Source organism: Dysidea avara, chromosome 1 (assembly GCF_963678975.1).
Source record: "Dysidea avara chromosome 1, odDysAvar1.4, whole genome shotgun sequence".
NCBI lineage: Eukaryota > Metazoa > Porifera > Demospongiae > Dictyoceratida > Dysideidae > Dysidea > Dysidea avara.
The window spans coordinates 53,686,203-53,699,411 of NC_089272.1; the positions used below are offsets into that span (position 1 = coordinate 53,686,203).

Here is a 13,209-nt window from a genome sequence, read left to right on the forward strand (position 1 = left end):
GAATGTACCACGACAACAATCTAACTCGATAGAAAATAATAGCTAGCTTGACCTGCATAGCTGAGTAGTGTGATCAATATACTTTAATACAGCAGTCACAGCCATGTGTGTGTTTCATACCTATGCTCTAAGAAAAAAGTTAACAAACTAGTGTAATAAAAATTATTAATTTAAGAGTTTCAGCAATAAAAGTAGTGAAACAAGAGATGATGGTGGTTATGAGGGAAAATCCTTAGTTACTTGGCATTGTAGCGTTGTGGTAAAATCCCTGCTTTGGCATTAAACCTACAATGCCAAGTAGAGATTTTCTGACTTTACTGCAATGCCAATTGGCTAGGAAGTTTCCCTCATAACTACCATCATCTCTTGCTTCACTACTTGTTAAGTGTTAATCCTGCTTTATTTTTAAGCACTTTTCAGCATTACTCTCAGTAAGGAAAAGTGCAAAAGTCATTCTAAACATCTTCAGACCATACCATTCATCTGCTGTTTCCTTTAGTATACAACACAGTGAATTGAAAATGGCAAGCATAAAATCCTTTAATCTTTGGGAGATAATGAGGTCTCTAAATTAGATCGACTGAGAGACCTCTGGAGAGGTTTTCTAAAATGATTAGATGGCAAATGTGATCTATGGAAGTCAGCACACTGCAAATCTCACAAGTGATCACTAATGAGCAGGCTATACTCCTCAGTGAGGTGTGGCTGTTGTGTATTAGCTTTCATTTATAGAGGATGATATCACAAACGATTGTAGGTTTAGATTTGTGCAAGGAAGTTGTGATTGTGGGCTTACAAGAATGCTAGAAGAAAGAACAAGCTAGAATAAAGTATATACTTATATATGCCATGTGTTTGTATGTACCTGTACATAATTACAATTGATGTTCCAAAATACAAATAAAATTACCATACAATAAAATTAGTAATTGTAATTGATGATAATTATTTACTCATGATGCCTTTTATCTGCTGTGTCATTGTTTTGCCATCCCCAAACTCCTTTATCTCCTGCGCACTTCTCCATCCTGGAGGGTTTCTGGACTTTTAGAGAAGTTTGATGAGTTAATCCACACTTCCCTCCAGACTGTTACCAACATAAGCATCAGTTCTTCTGCATGGGCTCAGTCTATTCTCCCTGCTTAAGGAGGTTTGGGAATCTGTAGTGCTATTGATTTAAGTCTGCCCAGTTATCTTTCTTCCCTTCATAGTACCTCCGAACTACTTTCTTTCATCTTGACTCCTTCTGGCTTAACTTTTGAATCTTCTCTCCTCCACGAGGTTCTTGACCAATGGTCTGCTGAGTATCCTATGCCCCCTGAAGACCGCAGACATCTTCAACATGGTTGGGACGAACTGCTTTACAAACACCATTTTTCATCTCTTGGGCTCTGTCTCTGATACTAAAACAAAGGCTCGTCTATTGTCAGTTTTCTCCTCAGAGTCTGGTGTGTGGCTTAGTACTCTTCCTGTACCTTCCTTGGGCACTAAGCTAGATAATGAGTCTTTGATGATTGTTCTTGGTCTACGTCTTGGTGTTCCCATCGTTGTCAAGCATACGTGTGTTTGTGGCAGTAAAGTTGATGTTTTTGGAACTCACGGTTTGTGTTGCAGGCGTAGTGGAGGCTGTATTCCTCGGCATGCTGCAGTGAATGAAACTATTCGTCGTGCTCTGGTGTCTGGAGGTGTACCTGCTGTTTTGGAGCCTGTCAGTGTGTGTCGTAATGATGGTAAGAGGCCAGATGGCATGTCATTGATTCCTTGGTCACAGGGCTTACCCTTGCTCTGGGACTTTACCTGTTCAGACACCCTGGCCCCATTTAATTTACCTACTTCTGCAAGTGGTGCCAGTCGGCTGGCAAGCTCTGCAGAGTCAGCTAACTCCAGAAAGTATTCTTCTCTGATTCCATCATTTCACTTCTCCCCTCTATGTGTTGAGACCCTGGGTGCTTGGGGATCATGTGCACATTTATTAGCAAGGCGGATAGGTTCCCGGGTAATGGAACAGTCTGGTGATAATAGGGCCACCCAATTTTTGATTCAGAAGGTTACTATTGATGTTCAACGTGGCAATGCTGCTTCTGTATTGGCAACAATTCCATCATCACAGGATTGGGCAGAGTTTGAGTGTTTATTATTGATTTATTCTTTTATTTAAAAAAAAAAATATTTGAAACTCCAGCAAAGTTCAAAGCTGTACTTGATATTCCTGTAATATTCAAAGGAATTGTATTATTTTGCCACTGTAATTTCCTTGTAAATTATAATTTTAAGCTTGCTTGTTGTCCGCTTCTTTTGTAATTATAGAGATGAAATTATTAAGGGCATCTGAGTCCAGTTAATGACTGAATGTTAACCCATAATCAGTCTATTCATCCTGACAATTGTACAATTCCTGGGCTTTAAATACCCTCAGCTTATCAGGATTTTAAAATCATTAAGATTCTGGTGGTAGGTCTCTATCTATAACTCAGACATCACACTAAAGGGTGAGCATATTTTGCTTTTTTACCACCTATTTTCTTTCCAGCATTTCATTTTTTCATGAATAGTGTGCTAAGCTGCTGCTCCTCAGTGTCTATTTTCCAATATTTACCTATTTTACCAGCTTATCTTCATAAGATTTTCTGGAAAAATTGGCACATCCGACCCTAACCACTCTCTAGCATCCACGCTTTATTACCATACAGTGTTATTTTTATTGTAATCAACTACCTCACCACCCACAATATGTTGTATACGTTATCATTATTGAATTTCATTACAATAATAGGTACCTGAAAATGATAATGTGTTGGAGCAGATCTCACAACTACAGTCTACTGTCAAGGAGAAGGATAAGGTAACATTGAGATTGTATAGTAACCTTGTAATGATGTAATATTATAATAGACAATTGAGCAACTGAAGGCAAATATTACTCAACTCCTTGAAGAAAGAATGTCCACAGAAACATTATTGAATGAAAGAAAGAAAGAATTGGATAAATCAAAACGTGATTTAAAATTAGTTGCTGTTAAATATCAAGAAGTGAAGTCTAACCTGGTATGTGTGTATTTGTGTAAACTTGATCAAACTTTAATCAGTTTTTTTATCTTTGCACAATATTGAATTTGAGTTGACTTTTCACCATGAATGGATAGACACTACACAGTTAAATAACAGCCATGCCACTGGTTAGAGACTTATGCCAGCCACTTGGCATGCTACTGGCCAGCTAGAACACAAGGCTAGAGACATGAACTGTCTTGGACAGCTGCCCAGATGTTTTCTATGTGTATTTCTTTCACCGTGAGTAGCACAGGTGGCCATAAAAGCCCGAAGTGTTACATAAGATGACCATACCTTCCCACTAAACTAGTCAATATCAGTAGCCAGCTAGCTGTGACTACAGCCAGTTAACACTATGTAGTTGATGGTGAAAAGTTTTAAATGCTGGCTATCCCAAGCTATAGGTTGAAATCTGTAAAATTACAAATCTCTCAATCTATTGGTGTATTTATGTTGACTTCCCAAATTTCAATGCTTTTATTAATTATAGCATAATGAATACACATGATACATCTAATTATATCAACAATTCTATTTGTAGCAACCATACAAGTGTACATGTACATGACAAGACTTGTGTAAGGATTGTGGTCAATAGGCTAATAAAACAATAAACAATATCCCATAAAGCTACATGTATGGACATACTATGAAGTATCAAAAGAATAATTCCTGATAGGCACACAGCTGTATATACTGTAAGAGCAACAGCTACTACTATATAAGGTATTATATAGCCAGTAGTAGCTGTACCAGATACATCAGAAAATAATTATTATTGTATACTCCTAGCATAAAGTAAGATCATGTATTATAAAGTGTAACCAGAAAATATTAGAAGGTAAGGCCAACAACCTGATTGCTCTATTATAGTATCTTGATCTTTTAAATTCCTTTCATTAAAAATACCTATTAATGAGGCAGCATCTTCAGTTAATAAGCTACACCATTGTATTATTGTTGTGGGTGTTTGTGGGTAATATAACACTTTCACTCCTCACTTCAAAACAAAAAATGCCATTATAGCATTACTATCAGTGTTCAGGAAAGCATTAACGAGAATACTGTATATCAAATATATAACTGTCCAAGGAGGGAATGATTTACCGTAAATCAGGAAATTTTCATTTGAGAAAACTTAGTTTATTTTCCCAGTCCACAAACTAACCATGGTCCACTTTTATAAAACTAAAACCCACAATCAATCAATCAATCCTGAGAAAATTCAGAAAAATACAGTACAGTTTCATCAAAGAAAGCTAGTGATTTCTGAGAATTCCTGGAATGCTTTAAAAAGAAATAGAGGTAGAACCGTAAATCATGAAATATTTGACAGTAAGAATATTTCATGGTTGCCTCTACCAACAAAAATAAATTATGTGAAATATTTTTACTCTTGGATATTTTCTATTTGCAAAATATTTTATTTTTTGGAAGTCAAGCATTACGATGTCAAAGCACTTGTGGAACGAGTACACTGTTGGGGAAGAAAGACTAATGGCCTACCGTTAGGGTTCCAATATCTAGTCTTGCATGGCCAGTCACAGCTGGGCATCATTCAATGTACAACAGGTACCTGTATATCAACTTTTATCATATCTTGCATGTTCGTTTCTGGCGCACTGGAAAAATTATTTGCTGTACAGAAAAATTCGCTGGTAAAATATTTTTGTGGCTAGGGCTGTCCACAAAAATATAACTCTTCAAATTATTTGAATGATGAAGGCTATAGGGTAGTGCATGTGTATCACTGTTTTTATTGATGGTTTGGTAGACACTTGGCATGATGTCATGTATAGCAGTGGGCATGACATTAAAATGATTTGGCCATTACCATATTCACTGTATTAGTTTATACACTCACAAAGCATGTCTGTAGTTTCCCACACTTTCCCACACTTGCAGGTGTGTCACCCAAATGAAATATATTACCGTAATTTGCTGTTATAAAATAATTTTCGTATGGCAAAAACTTGTAAGAAAATTTCTTGCACAAAATTTTTTATAAAAGATTGAACTATTCTAATAGAACAGTCATTCACGTAAATCATACAAAAAATTTTTTACAACAAAATTTTTATTACGAAAAATTTTTGCACAGAAATAAAGCAAACTACGGTATGGGCTGATTTGCCCGAAAATAAGCATGCTCACTTGGGTCTGTGACCCTCTGATTGTGCATGTGATTATTTCAGGTGAATCACTTGTGTCCATGTTACATCTATTACAATAATAATCAAACTCAAAACCAACCTTTACTGTAAAATTTTGAGTATAGTATAATTTGGATATAGCAAACTGTTGATTTGTAGGTAGGCCTGCGTCAAATATGCCAGCATAATAAAAAAAGCATAATAGGCTGGAGTACTATACCAAAATGATAATAGATCAATACTCCCTAATAGAGCAGTCATGGAAACTACAAACTGCAATAGAGCACTCAAATGCATTGTACATAGCTCCTTAGATTGATACTCTCTAATAGAAAAGTCAACTATAGTGAAATACTCTAATAGAGCATTCACTGATTAAAATATTCCAAGATATTGTAACAAATGTTGCTAACCTAGAAACATAATGTAAGCATAATAGGAACACGGAAAGAACATAATGGATGAAAATTTTGGAAATTCCTGAAAGCATTTTGGGTAAAATTTTAAGCATATTTGACTCAGGTGCACTACACTAGCATGTATATTTGAAGAATGTGTACATAACATGCTAGTATTTGGTACAAGTTGTTAAGGTGGTGGTCACCTGGACTTTCAGTCTGAAGTGTGCATTTTCATAACTCTGCTGTGAGCTCATCTAAACATGTGTATATGCGAAATAACTCAACACCAGGTGATACGTCAATTGTTACACTATTCCTATGCTAATTTTCATGGCAGTGTTCAGAGTTGTTATTATAAGGCCGATTGTAGGAGTATGCAAAAATTCTATTGTCATATCACTTCATGCAATACTCTTGGTGTATTAAAGGCAAACTCTACTATGAATGTACTCTTCAATACTATATACAGGATGTAACAAACACCATTTAACACTGTGTCTAAGCCTGTGCCTATTATGCCAGCATAATTTTGAGAATAATAGGTCACCAATTTCGTGAGAATGATTCCAGAATAATGAGATGATTACAGGCATAATTTTAGAATTATCGGATGTTCACAGGAATAATTGGTGGAAGCAAGGGGCATGTCTCTTCTTGATTAGCTAGAAGAAAGAGTTAAGCTACAAAGAATGATATATAGTTGACATTATTATAGGAGTGCTGGCTGAAAAGAGACTGAAAAGCCTCTAAAAGATTGATATACTCTAATAGAATGCTCAAATACTCTAATAGAGCAGTCAGATCGCTTCACGTTAACAGTCTGCAGCCAGCATCAGGGAGATTATCTGCAATTCTAAACCTTCATGGTACACCTTATACCAGCGTATTGATATCTTATTCATATCTTTAAACATATTGATATCATTATCTACCTTAGTATGTACAGAGAAGCTGTAGCTACAGCTTTAATACACCAATAATTAAAACCTTTGAATTATCACCCCAGATTGCTATTCTAAGTCTGTTGTAACTACTTATGGCTACAAAATGATGTGTAAGATGGAAGCTTCATCATTATATGGCTATTAATTAATTCTGGCAAAACTACTTAGTAGCGTCTTGAATTAAACTACAAATTGAATGAGAATTATTATGGAGTAACAGGCCAGATACATGAATAAAGAAGAATAATAGGAGAATATTTTGGGAAATTCTGGAAGGAATAATAGGTAAAATTTTAAGCATAATATGCTCAGACCTAGCTGTGTCAAGGAAAAACAATGCTAGCACTCAGCAAAAATAGTGTTCCAATACTGCCTATACGAACTCCGTCTTTAATCAGTATTGGAACCACTGCTTCAAAAAAGTCCAAGAGAAAATAGACCACAAATCTATATAGATGACTCCAATGCTATTCAGTATTGGGGCCTGTTGTCTGACTTTGTCTGAGCATAGGTAAAATTAGTTCCAACACCAAAACATAGACAATAAATGCAGAAAGCACTTGTTATAATTATGAATTATGCTGTGGCAGATTTCAAAGCTTTAAGCATTCTTGCATCTCTGCTACTCTACTTACTATTAGGGGTGTCTTCTATAATAAGTTTCACAGAACAACAATGATTTTCTTCTTGTTGCAAAGCTCTGACCTTTAACACACAACTGGAGTGACTATATATTATTACGTAAAAGCTAATTACATAATACAACTAAATGATTTTTGTAGCAAGATGTATAGCTTCATTTTTCAAAGGCTTACACTACTTCCAGGTGACCTCCACCTTAAAAGACCTGATAATTGTTCACATGTAATATGGAATGATAATAATTATAATAATGTACAACATGACAGTGTTCATTTAACCTTACTATTTGTGTGTGTAAAGGAACTGGCCAAGTTTGGAGGATCACTTTCTTTGAACTCCAGTAAATGTAAAGTATCATTTCCAGCAGTGGTGATCATTAACAAAGAAAACTCACTAGTACTAACACTTAAAGATATCAATGATGATAATGCTGTTGGGAGGGCTGGTACCATACAAGTGTTAGTGATGAACAAAATCTTTGAGTCAGTAACGGTTAAACCTGTCCTGGACATTGGTGGTGGAAACTACACAATATCCTTCACTCCCACAACAGTTGGAGATCATGTGATATCAGTTGTAGTTGATGGACAACACATCCCAGGCAGTCCTCACAAGTAAGGAATGGTTTGTGTTCTATTAGAGCGTTTGTTAGCAAAATGTGTGTCCTTAGTGATTGATCATTGCAGCCATTTCTCAGCTGTATCCAGTTTTTTTAAATTTTCACCCAAGCCTTACACTACTCAGCTGCTGTTTGGTATAGATTTAGGATTTAGTAATTTATAGAAGTACAAATAGTTAACATTAAACACATTCACTACACAATAGTATTCAAATAGTACTTAAAACCTAGTCATAGTGGAGTATATGTGATTGTGGGTTTCACTATATATGGTGAAACTTTACTATTTATAGAAAACTAGCTTGTTTTCACCTCAATTTGTATTAATTGATAAAGAACCATTTAGTATCACTTTTCCATTTCTGATATTACCAGAAATTCAGCAGTGATAAGATCAAATTGAATTTTATGTTCATGAATAATTTAATTACCATATACAGTAGATCACATGATCCTGTCATGTTACTGTAGGATATCAGTTGTACTGAGAGACTACAGCAAGATGAGACAACAAGATTGTAGTGTGGTGACTGATTATGGAGGGAAAGAGTTTGGTAGTCTCAGAGATGTTGCTATAGGAGTACATGGTGAAGTAGTTGTTGTTGATGTTACTAACAAGTGTGTGATAGTGTTTGACTGTAACATGACATTGTTATCAGTGATTGGACAAGGAAGTGATGACAACAGATTGAACTCTCCTCATGGTGTAGCAGTCAGTAAGGATGGCATCATAGCTGTTAGTTACTGGGGTAGTAGTGATCAAGTGAAGAAGTATTCCCTACAAGGCAAACTCTTATCAGTGATTGGTAACAATAGAGGGAACAACAATGGCCAGTTTGATGATCCTAGTGGACTAGTCTTCAGTAGTAATAAAATGTTGTATGTTGTAGATCATGGTAATAAGAGAGTCCAGGTATTCCAACAAGATGATAAATTTGCATTTACATTTGGCGGTTATGGATCCAACCCTGGACAATTTCAGTATCCTGTTAGAATAGCAATTGATACTGACAATAGAGTGTTAGTTAGTGACCTTACTGGTAATCATATTAGTCTCTTCAGTCATACTGGCAGTTTTATTAGCAGGATAACATGTGACTGTCCATGGGCCATTACTGTTAGCCCTGATGGTCACATAATAACAGACTGTGATGATAAGATTACTATATGGAGCCCCACCCATCAGTTGATCCACCAGTTTGGAAAGATGGGATCTCAACAAGGAGAATTTAATAATATTCAAGGTATATCCATCAGTTCTACTGGAACTATTTATGTTGTGGAGTTGGACAACGAGAGACTACAAATTATCAGTAATAGTTAAATTGTTTTATTATGTGTTTATATGATGTAATCTATTATTACCGTGGTTACTACTTGTTTACATGATATGATAATATTCTAACTAGAGAGGTTGATTGGTACATATTAGTGTGTGAGGGGAGATGATGTGGTTGTTACAACTATTATCATGAAGAAGAGCAGCCATAAAAGTGTCACTTTTATAAGGGTTTAACAAATACCTGTAATAGGTGTGTATGATACATATCAGTGTTATATTGGATATTGATGTATCTACAGGAGAATAACAGGAATATTATTGAGGTACACAGTATTGTGGATAATTATAAACACTGTGAAAAAAGCTCAAAATAATAAGGTCTATAACAGTCTTATTATGTTAGTATTGGAATGAAATAGTACAGCATATATTAATAGATTAGGACTTTACTATAACAAGCTTATTGAATACATTTAAAATGGTCATATATTAGAGATTAAATCACTAGTATAGTGCGGTTTATTATCAGACTATACTAAGCCTATTTCAACCATATATTGGCTACTATACTACTGTACTTTTTTACTTTCCTATAATCTGTGGCTACCTTAATTAAATAATTTCTATAATTACATTTGTAATGAATTTAATTCTGTAAATATGTTAAAACCACAATAGGTACAGCTAGTAAATCAATGTCTCCTTGGCCATGACAGTATCAAATCAATTTCATCATTTATCAGTCTTTATCCAACTGCAGCAGGTAAGACAGTATATACAATTCACAAGTTTCATTACAAATTACCTGTATTATCATCACTATGTAGAACTCTATGACAATCTGTTAGCCATCTGGTAGAACTGTCCCACAGCTCTAATACAAAGATGGTAAATATAATGTTTATTCTGGACAATCGTTGGACTTACAGTTTGCAACAATAAGAATCTCATAAAACCGAGACCTTGTCTGGAAACCTAGCATTACCATGTAGAACGGCGGCTAGGTCCCACAACTCTATTAAAGATGGTAAATATAATGCGTATACTGAACAATCATTGTACTTACAGTTTGTAACCATCTTTTAAAACTGAGACCGACAATCCATGTACAACTAAGACAAGTCTGATAAGACCAGGTCTCACAACCCTAAAAGGAGGCAAACATAATTCATATTCTGGATTACTTGGTGTACTTACAGGTGTTATCAGTGAGTCTAACCAGACATAAAACAGCCACTTATTATGTGACTTTGTTGGGCTAATGTGTACGTAAGCTCACAAGAAGCATCTGATACACTGATAACCAAGTCCAAGAATCTTGTAATCACTAAGTACAACTGAAACAAGACTAAATATAATATAATTTGCATACTCTCAGTGAACTTACTTTTGTTAGCAATACGAGCATGGTCAGTGAAATAAGGACAAACAAGATGGAACAGGTTCTTGAAAGCACTCAACTCATTTACAGTGCCAGACAAGGTAGCAGCCATCAGCTGTTGATAAAAAGTAGTGAAAAACATGAAGAAATGAGACCAGTTCCCACAAATCTAAACGAAGGTAAATATAAATTGTATACTGGACACTCTCAGTGTACTTACTTACAGATGTTAGCAATACAAAGAATCTTCTAGAACTGAGACCAAGTCTGTAATTCCTACCCTATTCAAAAGAAAATGAATAAAAACACAATCAGGTTTAATGCACTTACAGCTGTAAGTAATTAGAAGATGATGTTGAACAACTCCGTGAAAAAAGAACCAAAAAGTCCACATATGGTCGCTACCAGATTCTTTAACGGAAGCAGCTGCCATTGAAGGAAACTAACACTGCAGATGTTGTACACTGACAGCCTGTAGAACCAAGAGGTTCGACAAGAAACTGTACCTTTGAAGAGATAATATACAAAATCATAAGAGCAGACCATGCATACTTTTACCGTTGATGGCTGATGAACTGTGTCCACTCGTCATCCGCCATAAGCTGAGATAACAGGATATAAAACATGTAATACGTACACAGCAACACCAAAGTTGAATCATTTGCAGGCCATTGTCATAAAGTACACAATAAACAATTTAATACGGCTAAACCTATATCGTACAAACTATCATTTTAGTCTAATACTTACTCATCTAGAGCTGTTTTTGATGGCTGCCATTGAAGGAATTGTCCACTTGGCCGTGCCACTTCACCACTACTGTGACAGGCCAGCAGGGATGTACAGTTGTGGTCCATAACTATCATCGTGGCTCATTGGGCGATGGCGCCGATCGCGCACACTCTCTCCGCGAGATACACCGTCCGAGCACACCACCATATCACTCACATTTACAACCTATGATACAACAATAGCGACAAAGATGGCGACTTAATTGCATCTAATACGCATGCGCAAACCACTGACCCCTTCAATTTTAGACAAGCATTACTGCGAAGTTTTGCAGGTGTGCTAACTGTGCAAGAAAATCTAGATTTGTATGACTCTTAGATTGAATAATTAATTTTTCTGGTATTATATGCTTTGCCATATGAAAATGTGTGTGTATGAAATTATCACAACAAACTGAAGCTATAGTTAGCTAGATATAGTGATTAACAGAAGTGTAGCTACTTATTGTAAAATCATCATGACTTTGTTTGGTACAGTAAAAAAAATCTTAAGTTACATGGGATGGTGATAATGAGATGGTGAAGCTATAAAAATAAGACAATAATGAGATCTGATGGTGAAGCTAAAAAGTTATCACATTTAGTTAAGTAAACCAAGCCATACAAAGAATGTGTATTAAACTAAAGTATAATCTGTTTCCCATAATATAAGATGGGGTTTATACTAAAGTATAAGATAGTTAGTATAATGCAAGACTATACTGAGATTATTTGTATAGTTTAAGCCATTAGATATACCATCTTATATTCCTCTTTTTTCACAGTGAAAGTCTAATAGAACATTCACCACATACTGAAAATTAATATCATTCACAGCTATAATACTCTAGTTAGTATTACAGTCAAAATTGGTTGGGAAATGAAATTTTGTGAGCATTATTTGCTCAAAGATGTGAGTAGATAATGCTCACATAAGCATTTTGTGAATATTATTTACACAACAGGCTCAGGTCTACATTGGTCAATCATACAATAAAGTATAATGAAATAGACATCATCATCCTGTTATGGTCAAATTTCTACCTATTATATGCTTTTGAGCATTACTAAAACTAGTCCCTGTTTTGTTGACATTATGCTTTTCATAAGCTATATTACCGGGTATGCTTTAAACTACACCACATGATCAGTCAGTGGTTAGTATGGAAAACACAAAAGAGGTATTTGTGACCTGCTGAGAAAAGCTCAATTTGATTTATTGCATTTCCTTGTACTTCGTTTTATGAAATTTTTGTCTAGAGGAAAAAATCAGTTTGCTTTCAGAGTTGTGATAGACAGCAAAACAATCAATTTGTACAAAAATTACAGACACTTGTTTAATTGATTATAAGTGTTTAGTACAACAGGCTACAGAGTTGGGACTTGTGTCATTCTGTTCACTATGAACTGGGGCATTCATCAAGGTATTGCTTTTGGCTTAAATATAACCACACTATTAAGCAAGAAGGTTGTTCAAGCTTAGAAATGGTGATGAGGAAGTTACACTTTATATCACAATGTAACCAAACACACTTACGGTAATTCGCTTTATTGTCGTGCAAAAAACTTTTTGGGATAAAAATTGTGTAAAAATATTTTTGTACGATTTATGTAAATGACTGCTCTATTAGAGTAGTTCAATCTTATATAAACATTTTCGTGCAAGAAATTTTCATACAAATTTTGCATACGAAAATTATTTTAGAATGAAAAAAAAGAAGGAAATCACGGTAACTCATGTTACACAAATAAAGGTATTCTTACATTCTCAATGAATAGGCAAATCCATGGTATATTGGATATTTCAATTTGAGTCTTGCTTCACCATTTACTGAAGCGATTAAAGTATGCATAAAATTATTTATGTAGTAAATGATCTTTACCAAATGTATTTCATTGATTTATCTCAAAACAGAATTACACAACCAAGTCAAATTTTCACTCATATATTATAAAGGCAAGTCAT

General features: G+C 35.1%; 1 protein-coding gene and 1 long non-coding RNA gene across 6 annotated transcripts in view; one reads left to right on the forward strand and one right to left on the reverse strand.

The window, feature by feature from the left end:
• Positions 1 to 9,199, forward strand: part of LOC136269128 (uncharacterized) — a 44,612-nt gene extending 35,413 nt beyond the window's left edge. The window contains exons 8-11 of the mRNA XM_066064610.1: positions 2,774 to 2,842; positions 2,893 to 3,045; positions 7,492 to 7,805; positions 8,282 to 9,199. Of these exons, the coding sequence (XP_065920682.1) occupies positions 2,774 to 2,842; positions 2,893 to 3,045; positions 7,492 to 7,805; positions 8,282 to 9,134 (1,389 nt within the window). The 3' untranslated portion in view covers positions 9,135 to 9,199. The remainder of the gene's footprint in view (positions 1 to 2,773; positions 2,843 to 2,892; positions 3,046 to 7,491; positions 7,806 to 8,281) is intronic.
• A 522-nt stretch (positions 9,200 to 9,721) lies between these two features.
• LOC136251078 (uncharacterized) lies at positions 9,722 to 12,049 on the reverse strand. 5 transcript variants are annotated; one of them, XR_010698929.1, is made up of 10 exons: positions 11,224 to 12,049; positions 11,032 to 11,075; positions 10,804 to 10,979; positions 10,694 to 10,754; positions 10,480 to 10,642; positions 10,290 to 10,440; positions 10,159 to 10,239; positions 10,020 to 10,107; positions 9,898 to 9,966; positions 9,722 to 9,846 (listed from the first exon to the last, which is right to left on the reverse strand). It is a non-coding gene; the product is annotated as an uncharacterized lncRNA (long non-coding RNA). The 5 variants fall into 5 exon arrangements; XR_010698925.1 differs by having other exon boundaries at positions 10,290 to 10,429; positions 11,026 to 11,075; positions 11,224 to 12,040; XR_010698920.1 differs by having other exon boundaries at positions 10,290 to 10,429; positions 10,698 to 10,754; positions 11,224 to 12,039.
• Between the last annotated feature and the right edge of the window lie 1,160 nt (positions 12,050 to 13,209).